This window comes from Cucurbitaria berberidis (genome assembly GCF_010015615.1).
Source record: "Cucurbitaria berberidis CBS 394.84 unplaced genomic scaffold K460scaffold_1, whole genome shotgun sequence".
NCBI classification, from domain to species: domain Eukaryota; kingdom Fungi; phylum Ascomycota; class Dothideomycetes; order Pleosporales; family Cucurbitariaceae; genus Cucurbitaria; species Cucurbitaria berberidis.
Window position 1 is genome coordinate 5,809,672 of NW_024468935.1, and position 15,015 is coordinate 5,824,686.

At 51.4% G+C, this 15,015-nt stretch overlaps 6 protein-coding genes across 6 annotated transcripts; 1 reads left to right on the plus strand and 5 right to left on the minus strand.

Moving 5' to 3' along the window:
- Positions 1–131: 131 nt before the first annotated feature.
- K460DRAFT_298926 (pyrroline-5-carboxylate reductase) lies at positions 132–3,241 on the minus strand (the record flags this gene model as incomplete). Its single annotated transcript, XM_040929780.1, has 3 exons — positions 132–1,265; positions 2,066–2,751; positions 2,805–3,241. 3 exons carry the CDS (start codon positions 3,239–3,241, stop codon positions 388–390), a joined length of 2,001 nt encoding a protein of 666 aa, XP_040794231.1. The 3' UTR covers positions 132–387.
- A 646-nt stretch (positions 3,242–3,887) lies between these two features.
- K460DRAFT_391902 (uncharacterized protein) lies at positions 3,888–5,428 on the minus strand. Its single transcript, XM_040935854.1, has 2 exons — positions 4,959–5,428; positions 3,888–4,903 (listed from the first exon to the last, which is right to left on the minus strand). Exons 1-2 carry the CDS (start codon positions 5,096–5,098, stop codon positions 4,135–4,137), a joined length of 909 nt encoding a protein of 302 aa, XP_040794232.1. The 5' UTR covers positions 5,099–5,428; the 3' UTR covers positions 3,888–4,134.
- Positions 5,429–5,777: 349 nt separating this feature from the next.
- On the plus strand, positions 5,778–7,160 carry K460DRAFT_271283 (FAD dependent oxidoreductase; the record flags this gene model as incomplete). The annotated part of the gene is made up of 2 exons (XM_040927710.1): positions 5,778–5,987; positions 6,048–7,160. 2 exons carry the CDS (start codon positions 5,778–5,780, stop codon positions 7,158–7,160), a joined length of 1,323 nt encoding a protein of 440 aa, XP_040794233.1.
- Positions 7,161–7,253: 93 nt separating this feature from the next.
- On the minus strand, positions 7,254–9,703 carry K460DRAFT_401689 (Zn(II)2Cys6 transcription factor; the record flags this gene model as incomplete). Its single annotated transcript, XM_040936444.1, has 7 exons — positions 7,254–7,759; positions 7,810–7,990; positions 8,045–8,220; positions 8,278–9,093; positions 9,142–9,428; positions 9,479–9,601; positions 9,654–9,703. 7 exons carry the CDS (start codon positions 9,701–9,703, stop codon positions 7,254–7,256), a joined length of 2,139 nt encoding a protein of 712 aa, XP_040794234.1.
- A 1,124-nt stretch (positions 9,704–10,827) lies between these two features.
- K460DRAFT_298935 (aspartate aminotransferase) lies at positions 10,828–12,764 on the minus strand. The gene is made up of 3 exons (XM_040929781.1): positions 11,445–12,764; positions 11,317–11,398; positions 10,828–11,270 (listed from the first exon to the last, which is right to left on the minus strand). Exons 1-3 carry the CDS (start codon positions 12,371–12,373, stop codon positions 11,049–11,051), a joined length of 1,233 nt encoding a protein of 410 aa, XP_040794235.1. The 5' UTR covers positions 12,374–12,764; the 3' UTR covers positions 10,828–11,048.
- Positions 12,765–12,791: 27 nt separating this feature from the next.
- K460DRAFT_298939 (uncharacterized protein) lies at positions 12,792–14,999 on the minus strand. The gene is made up of 2 exons (XM_040929782.1): positions 14,168–14,999; positions 12,792–14,114 (listed from the first exon to the last, which is right to left on the minus strand). Exons 1-2 carry the CDS (start codon positions 14,686–14,688, stop codon positions 12,929–12,931), a joined length of 1,707 nt encoding a protein of 568 aa, XP_040794236.1. The 5' UTR covers positions 14,689–14,999; the 3' UTR covers positions 12,792–12,928.
- Positions 15,000–15,015: the final 16 nt, after the last annotated feature.

Below are 15,015 nucleotides of genomic sequence, written 5' to 3' on the forward strand. Positions count from 1 at the left end.
TCATGGTACGAAAGCCACGAATCGGCTATACGTATATGCAAGCGCCCGGAAACTGCTATTAGTTGAGTAAAGATGGTCCAGTTCTAGTCATTCAGTTTGCACATCACCTCTACGACTGACTGGGAGCTCAGGGTGAGCTTTGAAACTTCTTCTTCTCCAAAGTTGAGTATCAGTACTAGTAGTTATTATTGCATACACCACACCATTTACTGAGTGCTCTCTGGGTGAGCTTTCCGAATTCTTCTCCTCTCAGCCCTCCCGTTGTGGCCAAGGTTTCTTCACGATATGGTTCACCAGCACCCTCCACAGGCATTCAAGAACCGGGCATATGATTGTGAGCCTAGTTTCTTCCTGGACACCTAATCCATGTTCAAGCAAACAACCTCTCTACAACTGCCTCGTATCATTGACATGCAAATCCTCCTTCCCACTCCCCATCGCCCGCGCAATCGTCACAGCCTCCCTGAGCGCCTTCCCAAGCCCACCCCGCACACCTTCCTCCTCGAGTACCATGATACCGCCAATCGTGCACCCCTCAGGGCTAGTTCCCTGATCTCTCAAGATACCCGGGTGAATACCACTCTGTAGCATCTCCGCAGTACCCCGCATGCTCTGGTAAATCTGGGCTTGTGCGATATCTCGGGGCAGACCCACAGCAACCGCCGCATCAATGAACGCGTCGCAGATGATGGCCCAGAAAGCAGGCGTTGAGCCGCCAACTGCTGTCGTCGCGTTCATCAAACGCGGGGCAATGTGCACTGCTTTGCCTACTTGGCTGAAGATGGCGTCTGCGATTTCCATGTACTTGGCGGGAAAGCCGTCGGCGGGGTCTTCAATCGCAGTGAGGGACTGGGAGACTTGCGCTGCGACGTTGGGAAGGGTGCGTAGGACCCATGTTCTTTCCGACTCGTTTGATGCACCGCCAGCGGAGACGAGCTTCTCAATATTCTCACGTGACCAGCCGGCCGCGACGCTGATGAGTAGCTTTCCCTTGAGGGCTTGCGCAAGGCCGTCTTGCTTTAGTGTGGCTTCGACATCTGAGGGGTCCACGCCGAGGATTATGATGTCGGACTCTTGTGCGGCTTTGACATTGTTGCCTCTTGAAATGGACAGCTTTCCAGACGATGTGTGGTCGGAAAAGAGCTCGCTCAGTCTTTTCTCTGACTTCTCGCTGTGCACGCAGGCGATGTACTTGTTGAAGTTCGCTGCTTGAGAGTCGCCAGACGCGTTGATCAGGCTCTTCAGAATGGGGGTCCCAAGGTTACCTGGTTCAGCTGTTAGAGCCAAAATTCCTTTATATCAAGATGGAAGTGACGTACCGCAACCCAGGATGCATAGAGTTTGGCCAGACATTGTTGCGTTTAGAATCGAGTAGTACGACGTTGTCGGAATATCCCAAAAGACGCGTATGGGATTCTTCTGTTATCGTCCTGTGTTGGGCGTGCGTCACATTGCGTCGCTAGCTGTGGTGGTCTCGGGAGAACGTCCGGTTCAGCTTCCTTCTGATTGGAGCGTACTACCGGTAACCCCGACTACGGAGCCTAGATCCGCCTGCAGATCCGCCTGCAACCATCCACCAGCCATCTCAACGTCAACCAACATGGCGACCATTGGCACCGATTCTAGCCGTCGACTCTCATGCGAGATGCGGTTACAAACGCACCTTCAAGTCTTATCACTGATGGACAATCTTTGCTCAATATGTGTATTCACGACTCTTTTGAACATGGTCTGCGGATCATATCTATTGAATGATAGCGATGATAAAGCATCTTTATCAGATTGCATTAATTTTAATCGACTCTTCTGAAGATGAACTCTCGATTACAATGCTACCCATCAAGAACCTTAAAGTTCATGTGCTCATGCAAATGCATAATTCGTACCCCATAACTCGCACCCATGCGTTGAAATCTGATGAAGAAGTGAAGAAGAAGAAAGAACCACTACACGGAGAAGAATCGTCTCCTTGCCTCAGCTCTCAGCGCCGCAAATTCATCTTTCGTCCTCAATACTGCATCGCGGTTCTCCACCGCGCGTCGCAGCAAATAGCCCACGCACTCACCCATGCTACCCCACGTCGAGCACTTGAACACCTCAGGCGGAGAGTCATTCTCAGTCTTCTCTGCTAGCAACGAAAAGCTAACCTCATCCGACATACCGTGCAGCTGGCCAAAAGCAATGGGGACGGTGGGAAGGCCTGCCTGCACACGCTGTCGGTGCAGTTTGTTTGCTGAAAGAACTGAATCGCGGTTGTGGCTGGCGAGGAAGAGATTGACAGATGGGAAGGGGCGGGCATTGGGTTCTGAGCCGCCAAATTCGCCAATCTGCTGGCGGAGGGCGCCTTGTGCAATGCCGTTGTAGGCGTTGTCTGTGTCTTCTTTTGTGTCGTGGATCAGGGACCGGTCGTCTGAGAGGATGTATGCGCCACGAACGAGCTTCAGACCAAGTGTGAAGCCGTCTTTCTCTGCCTCGGCCATGTGCTGGGCGAGGACTGAGGGGGTGCTCTTCAGGTATGCTTGGTAGGTGTTGTAGATGACGGCTTTTCCGTCCGTGTTAAACTTGCGCATGAGCTCGAGGGTGGTGCGGCCGATGCCCTTTTGCCAGTGCTGAGATTCGGCATCAACGATGATTTGAATGCCATTCTTTTTGCACTTCACGGCGATTTCGTCCAAGGCATCGAGCATCTGTTGGGGTGGAAGTTCGCCTCTACTGAAAGCCTCTGAAACAGCTGGGCCACCTCCGGTTGTCCTATAGCAAGGTTAGTAAGATGATCAGGGGGATGAGCGTCAAATTTGACTTACTTCAAAGCAAGGATATCGCCTTCACAGATCAAATCGGCGGTTCCCAGAGTCCCTACTCGCCACGCCTCAATATCGCAATCCTTTGTTACTGCACACTCCTTTTCGAAGAATTTATCCGAAGTGTGGTGGTTCGATGACTTGGACTTGTGATCGAAGACCATTTCTTTTGCGTAGGTCAGGATCACACCCTTGAATCCGAGATCCTTCAGCTCTTTGACACATGCTTTTGTTTCGGTCTCTGTCTCTCCTGCGCAGAACTGGTTGTACAGTGTTCGCTTCAGAAGTGCTTTCAACACGGGGTTTCGATCGATGTTGAACAGGTAGGTCCGGTCTGGCTTTGAGAGGAAGTCAAGGAGGTGAAGTGAAGGGATAAGAAGGAATTTGTTGGAGGATATTGTTGCCACGAAGAGGGAGCGAAGTAGCATGCTAGTGGGCATAGCAGAAAGAGGGGCGTGTGCGAGTGATTGCGATGGTGCTGGTGAATGTGCAACTCCAGATTTTCCTCGTGGCTCTGCGAATGTTGAACTCCATCGGGCTTCAAATGTCTTGAGACCAACGACCCCCTTTCCATTTGCCACGCATCGTAGAGTCGGTCCTCCAAACCGTGGTTGAAGCATGTTTGCTCTGAATATTGTGATAATCAAATGTGAGAACTGCTGGATGGCAATACAAAGTGGTAGTGTAGTAGTATACCGGAAGTGAAGGAATGATCAGTTCAAGTGTATTTGTCCCAGGCTCACACTCTACCCCCCAAATAAATATCTTTATCTTTCTCTCGCCTCTATCCAGTAGTCCATGACCCCGCTTTCGATTGATAACGTGGGGCATCATTTCCTCGTGACGTTCGCATCCATCTTCCGTACGACGGGTGGCTTACCGAGTCGCATAACAGAGCTACTTCGGGTCTGAGACGCCTAGCCATGGCCGTTACCACATCATGAGGTCAAACGATAAGCAAAACCGAGCCTAAGAACCGAATCAATTACCCAATAACGACCTATCTAGGCCTCCTTCTAGAAGGTCGCTAATGCGCGGTGAACACATGCAGTGGCGCTTTAGATCGGGCTACGCGAGCTACGATATCGGACTTTGCTTGCATCCAGTCGGATATAAGCTTGGTATATTGAATATCTGAAAACCTATCGTAAGGAGCTACGTGTTCGGGTGTTGGTCAGGAGGCACGCATGTAGCCGTTGTGTGACGGAAATATCAAATTTCGAAGTTGTATGCACTTCTACTCAAAACGCCGTGAAATGCAATGATATCTTTTTGTCGCAGTTTGCGCCCCATCCAATTATGATATGCATCAAGACGCCACCAAATGCTCCCTTCAGTTCGTGGCTGCTGCCCCCACTTTTCCATGGAAGTAGTCTCGCAAACCAGTGTTCAAGACCAATCCGACTCCAAAAGCTGGAATAATTCTAGAACATCTCATCGCGGTTGTAGGCCCCAAACTCCTCCTCATCCTCGACATGCGCTCCGCACTGGAGCTGTGTGGGTTGCTGTAGAGATCCAGACCGAGTAAATGTATCGGCGTAGCAAAGACCTGCGAGAGCACTGGGGTGAATATCTGCATTGCAGCCATCTTGATCGCTGGACTTGAGAATATAGAATCCGGTATCGAGGATGTCAACATTGGTGGTAGATTGATGGAGCCGAAGATGGTAATGGCGTCGCGGAAGAGGAAGGTAGCGCCAACTATTCGTGGAAATCTCGCCGTTGGAACGGGAGAGGGCGCTGTTGCAGACGCTGTTGCTCCTTTCTGTAGAGGTGTATTGAGCGCGGCTTTGGGGGTTGTAGGCCGTCCATAGAGCTGCACGAAGCGAACGTCCTTCCACACTCCCAAAGGCACATTCACAGCACACGTTGCAAGAAATGTGACGGTGCTGACCAGGACTTGGTCTGCTTTCGTTGTGATTTCTTTAGCCACACTTTCGACTCCATTGGCAGTGGTGTAAGTCGCCGCGTACAGTGTCCAGACATAGAAGAAGGGCTTCGCTGCAAAGAATTGGCGCGGATGGCGGAAAGAACAGATGACGTGAGACTTCAGTGTCGATAGGAGAGGGCGAGAGCTCGAGGCAGCATTTTCGACCACAGCTCTGGATTGAACTTGTCAGTCTTCACGTCTATATTCCTTATATCTGCCGCACTAACCTATCAATAGCTGTGATCAGGGGACTGATAGCTGTTGCGGAGATGGCGGCAGCAGCAACGTCTCCTGCCAGTATGCCTGGTAGCTTGCTACCTCTCCAGTCTCCATTGACAATGTTCGATTGAAGTTGCTGCTGCGTCATGTCGCACGTATTCGAGGACTGGAAGACGCGACGCGAGTGTTTGGCGTCCAAGTGCTAGCGCCGGCATGCCTGGTACTCGAGACGACTGCGCGACGATCTAGGCAGTCTCATATCCTCCGAAGTCGTCTGAACTGCACCATTCGGCCCATTGAGTCATCGTTCTCTCGCAGTGCATCCGTTGGGGCGTCGAAGCCAGGGAAGTTGAAGCACGCTTTGCTTCGGCCACCGCGGTAGTCGACGGATAGAGCACAATGTAGTGGTCCGCCATGCCAGAACAGGCAAGCCTGAACGAATGGTTCGCCAGCACTCCGAATTGACAGTCGGTTCGTCTGCCGGCGTTGGATATCGAGAACAACGACCCAATCGGCGTCGAATGCGGCACTTGGCTAGCTTATCGATAGAAGCTCTAGAAGATCTTCCTCGTGACGCCTGCAGTGGGGTATTCCGATGTTCCGATAACGCTTCGGAATTGGGACTACGATCAAGGCCACCGGGCAGTGTCCCGTTGGATGGATGGCATGATGCGCATTTGGACCTTGACGATATCGACGCGGAGAGCTGCTGTGGGGTTGTTTGAACTCAAACCGTAAATACTCCCCGGCGCCGTCTAGCGAGGTACAGCATTCTGTCTCACCGAGCCCCTACCACCACCACCATAGCCTGTGCCACATCTGCCACCATGGGTATCTCGAAAAGCGATCCAATTGCCATCATTGGCGGTGGAGCCTTTGGCCTTTCCACTGCTCTGGAGCTCTCGAACAAGGGTTACACCAACATCACAGTATTCGAGCGAGATGAGGAGATTCCATCGCGATGGTCGGCCGCAAACGATCTGAACAAGATCATGCGAGCTGAGTACGAGGATGGCTTCTACACAGACCTGGCAGTTGTGAGTAATCTTCATTCCATGAGCTCTGAGAGGCTTCATGGCTAACCTAGAATTCCACAGGAAGCAACAAACGCCTGGAAAAGTCCACGCTTTGCACCTTACTTCCACCGCGTGGGCTTTCTAAACTGCGTATCTGGCGCTGCTCCCCAAAAGGCCGCTGATACAATGCACCGTTTCCAAGCCGCCGCAGCTAAACACCCAGAAATCGCCCCCTTCCTGCATACCATTTCTGGCCCTGACGACATTCGCAACATCGCGGGCGCTTGGCAGTTCACTGGTGAGCTGCCCGGCTGGAAGGGCTACGTATGCAAGTATGATGGCTACGTACATTCAGCAAATGCGCTGCGGGGCGTGCACAGAGAGGCGAGGAAGAACGGTGTTAGGTTCTTCCTTGGAGAGAAGGTTGGTGCGATTGAGAAGATCGTGTACGAGGGCACGGGCCAGAGCAAGAAGAGCATTGGTGTCAGGACCAAAGCCGGGCGATTTCACGCCGCGAAGCTCGTGGTAGTTGCCGTTGGTGCAGCAGCCCACAAGATCGTGCCTGAGCTGGGAACGGAGGTATCTGCAAAGTCCTGGTCGGTCGCACACGTCCGTCTTACCGATGAGGAGACGGCGGCACTTCGGGGCATCCCTGTCACGTACGCTCGCGACCTTGGATTCTTCTTCGAGCCGGATCCGAAGACAAACCTGCTGAAGATCTGCCCTATGGGTGGCGGCTACATCAACACCAACCCTGCAACCGGGGTCTCGGAGGCGCCTGAGAACGTGCTCCGCTTCGTGCCGAAGGAAGACGAGAGGAAGATGCGCGAGCTTCTCCGCCAAACTCTGCCATACCTCGCCGACCGACCGCTAGTAGACAAGTTCATCTGCTGGTTTGCGGATACCGCTGATTCAGACTTCGTAGTCGACTATGTGCCAGAGACGTCTTCTTCAGTGCTGGTACTCTCTGGAGACTCTGGCCATGGCTTCAAAATGTTCCCGATTGTTGGGCGATGGGTGGACAATCTACTCAACGAGGCTGACGGCAAGCAAAGCATCTCGAGATGGCGCTGGAGGGTGCCGAAGCCCAAGCCAAAGGGTGAGAGCTTCGATGATGATGTTAGCTGGCGGATAGGCGATGTACGGGAGCTTCGCGACATACAAGCTGAGGAGCCAGTGAAGGCAAAGATATAATCGATTACATAGAGTTACATAGTAGTCATAGCGCCTCGATTAGATCGTTTCTCGAATAATTAAATGTTCCTTCCGTCGTTTTAACAAATTTCACTACATCTGCGGATCCACCATTTGGTAGTTGTCTAATGTCGCAAAAGAAAGCCAATCTGACCCTTCAATGTCCATGGACTCAGCAACGGCAAGAATCTGCTCGGCCGTCAAGTCATCCCCAAAGCCACTACCTTCGTCGCTTATCCCATTATAGGGCGGGGCCATCGCGTCTTCTCCGTGAAGCAGGTCGGCTGTGGAGTGGTAACCTTCTGGGAATGATAGTGTACGCCGCATTGTTGGGCCCAGCCCAGTCATGGATGGAGACGCGGTCGATGGTCGATTTTGATTTAGGGTGTACTCTGTCAGCATCTCATCTAGCTTGCGGAGCTCGATGTTGCGGAACGCAGCGATACGGTTGCCGCTCGCTATCATGGTTTCCAGAAAGGTGTATGCTTTATCTAACCAAATGGTCTGGTTGTCCATTAGACTGAAGTCAACGAATCGGGTAAGTATGAGGACCATCGTTGATACGAAGAGTGAGTCGAGGTCCCATGGGAGAAATGTCTCTACGCCGATGTCAGCTTAAAGCCCGCAAAGACGCTAACGAGCGACTTACCGAGGAGTCCTTGGTCCTGCAAGCCCTCAAGAATATTCAAGATCTTTTGTGAAGCCTCCAAGGACATGTGGAGTAATGATCGGATCTTCTTCGATGAAATTAGAGGCTGTACCTCTCGCGGAGATTCGAAGATTTTCCTCAAGCAGCAGAATAGCAGCGGCCTGGTTACAACAACGATTGTCTACAGGTTTTGATAAGCTATCAGATCGCATAGAACCGGCTCCATGATTCTTACCTGGTAATACATCAAGTGCAGATGCGCTGGCATTCTGGAGATGCCACCAAAGCGCTCATCTGCATGCAAAGGAAAAGATTGCCGAAGCTCTTCTGCTAACGACACCAGGTCATCTAAAACAACCTTTATGCTGACGACAAACTTCTTGCGAAGGCGGCCTTTGTTGCCGTACACGGCTATTATTAAATTCATATTAGCAAAGAGATGCAGAGAGAGATGCAGTGTCAACGTACTTCTAGCAATATCCGCGTATATGCGAGCTAGTTTGATCTGCATATTGAGTGCCGCCGCCCGCTGAGCCGACCCGTTGAAGTTGGGAAGCTGGCAGGAAATGTCATCGTCTCGAATCGACTGCGGCAGACCCATCAAGGCTGTCATTTGGCGATCGAGAATGTAGACTGTCCACCATATCTTCCGGCATCGCTGGACAAGTGGTTGTCCTAGATTTTCGACTGGCATGTCTGTGTGCATGCCCTGGGCCAATGCTACACGCATAGCCTGACCAATGGTAACATATGCCGCGTTGCGAGAATCGAGTGACTGAAAATACAGCGCTATACAGCAGAGGATTTCTACGGCTGTTACTGGTTCGCTACAAAGTCGACTGGTATCCGGAAGAAGTTGAAGCGCTCGGACGAAGAAGTCGGCCCCAGGTGGCCTCGGTGGCTGATGCTTGTGTTGGACAAATGATTTGCCGAACGCAATGATTAGTAGGAAATGGATATACCACAAACTCCCTTTCCATGCACCGCTTTCGGAATTGGAGTAGAATGCATGCAAATTGGCGTTGAACTCGTCTTCGTCAAATAAATGCACAAGCTGAGCGCAATGGAACTTGACAGCATTGATCAAGAAAATAGCATAGTCGATGCTGGGAATGATGGGAGCGCTGGAATCCGGCAGACTTCGAGTTCCGTCCCACGGAAGCTCATACGCTGAGCCATCAAACAGCAGTTCTGCGCCAGGCAGCGGTGATTTATGAATATGCTCGTGGACCAGGTTGAGGATTTGGCCATGAAATGACCAATTCGAAGAGGTGCCAAGGTAAACTAGGTCCGTCAGTCGCTGTTCATGAGAAAGCTGAGATCAAGACTTACAAGTTCTTCCTGACGAGGATAACATGAACTTGGAGGGCTCCTCGAGCATCGGGTTCATCAGATTCCCTCCATCAGGATCCGCCTGTCTACTCCTCGGCGAACTCTCTCTTGTGCCACTAGGACTAGATCGCGTCGCCGGTTGTCTTTGTTCCTCCTCATCTGGTGAGCCGCGTCTTTCAGCACGATTGGGCGCTTCTTTCTCTGTCGGCCGTGCTTCGGGCGCACCTGGCACGTTCTCTGGGGTTCGCTCTAATCTAGCAAGTTTTGCTTGTAGGTCGGAAAGGTATCTGAGCACAGTCAGGGCTTATCGTTCATTGTGAGGCTGCTTGGCTCTTACCCTTGAGTTACTAAGATCTTGTTGTCTCTGTCGTCGAAGATGCATGTCAAGTTTCGTCTGCCGCAATTCGAACACGGCTGTTGGCCTGAGCATTTGATTTTCTGTCTGCGGCAGCGCAAGCAGCTGTTCCCTGATGTCAATTGAATGTTCTCAAAATGGAACTAGCGTGGCATACGCATTTGAAGATCGCTTAGTCACTTTTCGGTGGTCGTTGGAAGTCGCCATCGCCGGGCGCGGCTTTTCGCGTGTCGTAGGAAAGGTAGGGACCGCTGTCGGTCAAGGTAGTGTAGCAGCAATCACGAAGTCGTCAGTATGAGAGGAAGAAAAGCTGAAGCCATTTTGCGCGCGATGACTTGGACTCTAACTATGGCCCAGTTCAGTCCCAAAACCCGAATGCGAAGAGAGACCTTGCGACGTCGGTGCATGCGGGGAGCTGTGGAGCCCGGAGATCATTACGTAATGGCATTGTAATCTTTCTTTGTACGGAATATTACTTGTCGCCTCCCAACACGTCTTTCTTCTAATTCAACACATGTTGCTATGAAGAGCTAGGATTCAGCAAAGCATCTATTCCCTTTGTCTTTCTTGTCAATACCAGCGGCGTTTGCGTTTGTTTCTGATTGGCTTCTCAATCTTGACGCAACACGTACCCCCTGCCTCCACCTGCATCCGGGTCTTCGCGTTCCCAATCCATCAGCATAAACTATTGTTGGCCTGGACTATTCGCGCGTTGTCGTGTACGCCCGTGGCAATGATGGATCGTTATTCCTATAACGGTTAAGCGGCAAGATGATGTCGGAAAGGAAGCCGAATCGCCAAGCTGGAGTGATTACTGTGTATCGACCAAAGACTTATCCTTGGGGATGAATTTTACCTCTTATGCACGTCTATATATCCGAATTGGCTGGAGATGATTAATACATACAACCATAGGATCTTGACAACAGCGCTTCCCGTTCGCTCAGCGGTACTTAAGCAGGATACCGGCGGATTAGTAGTTAGGTGGGTGACCACTAGCGAATCCCCGCTGTTGTATGTTTTTTCTTTTTGTTTTACTTCTGCTGGGCCGTAGTTGCATAGTTTTATTGCTTGATTTGGCCACTTACTATATGTTTTGCGTGGACGGATTGCTTAGTCAGGCATCGGAGAGGGAATACCTAGGTTTTTCTGAAGACAGCGGAAGGTCTTCGTCTAGTTCCTTTCCCGTGGAGGTGTTGAGAGAGAATATCAAACTCGGATTGTATTTTCTCATCTCCTAATCCTGGAGCGATTGATCAATTCTGCCTACAGGCCTCGTAGTTGGGCCGCAATCGACTATCTCAGTGATAAGGGAAGTTTAGCTTCTGGGGGTCAGGCTTCATTCTGTTTCGTCTTCCTAAGTTCGTATCAAGTAATATAAAGGTAACATACAGGTGCGTTATCCAAAATCTTTGATAGCAGTACGATCGGAAGGCTTGCCGTCACATCGTCCACGTTATCAAATCGCCCCACTTATGCGCCACTTTACGAATTCATTATCGGATAAGAGGCACAGTGGCGACCCTACCAAACCTAATTGCGATTCATGCCCTCACAAGTGCGCCGAGACTGTCGCACTGCTTCTCACTACCTGGTCGATTGACGAAGCTATCCGTTCAATGTTCGACTGATTCATGCCCGAAACGTTGATACGCCCGCTTTGCAGCATGTAGATGTGGTATTTCGTCGCGAGACTCGACACTTGCTGCGGGTTCAACGGCAAAAAGCAGAAGAGGCCTGTCGATGACAGAATTGCCTCCCAGTTTCCTGGTGTCTTCGAGTCATCAGCATGTGATCAATCAAAAACAGTCGGTACTTACTTTGCGCTTTTCTACCAGCTCGTCGTAGAGTGCTTTCCGTAAACCAACTAAACGTCGTCGCATCGTGATCAACTCATCAGTCCTGATAAAAAGTCAGCTTAGCTCAACTCCAAGGTTGCACAACGTACCACTTGGTTGTAAGCTCCTCGCTTTCGAGGATCGTGTTCACCAGCCGTGACCCGTACGCTGGAGATGAGGAGAACTCCCAGCGGATCAAACACCTCAACTGATCATACACATTCGCTGCAACCTTCTCGCTCTCGCTGACCACGTGGAGAACTCCACATCGCTCGCCATACAGACCGAAGTTCTTGGAGAAAGATTGACACGCCAACAGCTCGAAGCCCAGTTCCTCAAAGTGTCGCAGTCCATACGCGTCGTCTTCCAGACTTCCACCCAGTCCTTGGTACGCCATATCGAAGAATGGGAAGAGCTTCTTCGGCTTCATGGCCTTCGCGAGTTCGCGCCATTGATCTGCCTTCAGATCCGCGCCGGAGGGGTTGTGGCAGCAGCCTTGCAGAACGAATATGCTTCCTTCTGGTGCTTTGGCAACAGCATCTAGAACCGATTTGAAGTCAACGACGCCTGCGGCCGCGTCGTAGTACTTGTACTTGACGACTTCAAGGCCCACGAGGTTGAATAGCGGTTCGTAATTTCCCCATGCCGGCGCTCCAATGTAGACTTTCTTTCCCTTGAACGCGGCGCAACGGCTCAAGAAAAGCGCAGCAAGATGTATGGATCCGGTTCCTGAGATTGCCTGGACGGAAGTGGTCCTTGATGACTGGATAGCCTTGTTATCTTTGCCGAATAGCACTGCCGCGGCATGCTTCACGAATTGTGCGTCTCCCGTCGTAACCTCATAGTCATGTCCAAGCTCTTTTTGCGTGAGGACCTTCTTCGCTTCTTTGATAGCACTCAGCTCGTTGTAAAGTGCTTTCTCGTTCCTATAGACGCCGACGCCGAGATCTACCTTCTCGGGACTCTTGTCTGCATCTACCGCGTTCTTCAGAATGTAGACGGGATCGGGGGGGCCTTGAGGAACGTCTTGGAAAAACATGTTTTTATACTCGGATGCGTTCTTAGCTGGTAGTGTCAAAAGTAACAAACAGAGGGTGGAAGTTTCTTGATTCTTGGTTCCAGTTATTTCTAGATCAAATACGCATCGACCGCGAAGATCGCTCCGTACTCTTTTGCACGTGCTGTGGGTAGTCTAGCGGGCGGGAGCGCTGCCGATTCTCAATTGTGGAGAGGTCCCCCAGACACTTAATCCCGTCAGTTTCCGGGCCCACGCGGTACAAACTGGGGCCGGGTGGGATTATGGATCCCACGGTACGCTATGCTGTATGTAGTATGCATGTGGGCGTAGACTAGTCTGGTGATTACCGCTGGCAAGTTGCGTTCAATAGAGATTCCGTAACAAGAAAAATTGGTAGGTTACATGTTCACAGTCACGAATCTTCAAGGACGAATGTGATGCAAAGATAACGCGGTGGGTATTCCAAAGTGACAGTAGCTACAACAAGGAGAAAGGATTGCGGTGCAGCAATCCGTCTAATCGGGTTCTAACAAGAGATAGAGGCCAAGAATAGCAACTTCCACTCCAAGTCTTCATTCAAGCCTTCTCAGCCTTCTTGTTCCTGCGGAAACCGAACATCTGGCCGATCTCTGTCCAGAATCCAACCGCCGGCTCATTGTACGACTCCTCATACGCGTCAATGACAGGCTTCTGCCACACCAGATCGCACTCAGCAGCTGGGACAAATTTGGTGCGCTTGAGGAACTTCCACCCAAAGAACAGTACTGGCGCAAGAAGCACCATCATGTAAAATGTGAAGAAAGTGTCGAGCGTGAACTTTCCAGGGAGAAAGACGGGGTATCCGTAACAAGTGACGACACAAGTGAGGAAGATGAGGGCAATCCATGTGGAGTAGGGCTGGAAGCGAGCATAGTAAGGCATTGTGCGTCGGTCGAGGCCTTGGACCTTGCAGGCGCGGTACCAGAACAGATACGTGATGCAAATGACGATGTAGTCGATGATCTGAGCGGCTGTGATGATATTGGTGAACCAAGTAAGCACCTTTGCGCTACCGCTGGAGACGTTGAGGAATCCCAAGAACGGGAAGAGTGTCGTAACACAGAGACAGAAGATGGGTACACCGGCCTTTGTGCACTTCCTCAGGAACTTGGGCGCATGGCCGTCGAGCGCCAAACTGTAGAGCGAACGGGTTCCGTAGTAGGTGTATGCGTTACCGGCGGAGAAGATGGAAGTGCACAGCAGCGCGTTGGTCAAGTGAGGCAGACCGTTGACATTCAAGTTCCTCATCGCAATGACGTATGGCGAAGCTGCTGCGGTTCCGGCACCCTGGGACTTGCCGCTCATGATCTCAAGAAGAGTAGACTCGTTGTAGGGGATGACGATGCCGACGCAGAGAGCGGAGCCGATGAAGAAGAAGGCGAATCGAACGTAGGTGACCTTGAAAGCAGACGTCAGGTAGCGCCTGGGAAGCTTGACTTCTCCGGAAAGCATAGACAAATATTCGGGGCCCACAACGGTGAACGCAGCGCTCCAGAGGCAACCTAAGAAGCCTTCGAAGCGACCGAGGCTTCCAGTAGTGATGTGCTCAGCAAAGGCTCCAGGGTTGTTCCAGTACCTGAAACCGTATGCGTCTTTCTTGGGATTTCCGCCAACCATCGTGATGAAGGTGAAGGAAAACACGATCAAGATGAGGAAGACTTTGCCGAGAGCAAGCCAGAATTCGGCTTCTCCGTACCACTTGACGACGAATGCGTTGATGCAGCTGGAGTAAATGTTAGTAAATATACAGTGGCGCGTTGGAATCCTAGGACGTACAAGTATAGAACGATACACACTGCAACAACAGCTGCCACGGGGATCTTGTCACTCCAGTACGTCAAAACCAAGTTCAGTGCCGAGATCTCAAAGGGGATCAGGAACGCTTCGTAGAGGAAGAAGTTCCAGCCGACCCAGAATCCAAGAGACTCGTCAACCCATTTTCCCGCCATGCGAATAAAGCCACCCGAAACAGGCATATACGAGGCCATCTCGGCCATCGAGTTGTTGACCAGGCCGAGCATACAGGTGTACAGAGTATAGGCTAGGAGCAAGCTTCCCGGGCCACCTTTGACGAGCCCGTTGGCGATGGAGACGAAAGTAGCAGTACCGATTGAACCACCGATGGCAATAAGTTGCACTTGTCGGTTGCCCAAGTGTCGTCGAAGTTGGTCGACGTTGTCGACATGGCCAATCTCGTTTGTCTCATTGCGGTAGATGCCGTCGGGCTCACCTGAGGAGGCGTCCCCCGACTTCTCGTGGGCATTGATAGCCTTCTCGTCGTACTTGTTGGCGTCCATCGTGAAATGGATCTTGCCAAGCCTCAATGAAGAAAGGAAGTAGATGGAGCAACAGACAATGAGTCGGTACTCGATGATCCCAAGTCCATGGTTCGGGGTAGCACCGCAGTAATAAACACCTTGGGCCTGGACTGATAACGCTAACGCGAACGAGAGTGTTCGCCTTTCCTCTTGGCTTCATCCCGGGGTTGCTTTTCCCCGCGTTCCCAATCATGCAGCACTAAGCATATCTGGGCGAGTCGGAGTGCCCGCCGTCACTCGGACAGGATGCGATACGTCCATTGCGATCTGGCCCAGCGTTGGCAAAGCCTCTGATGTATTTCCGAC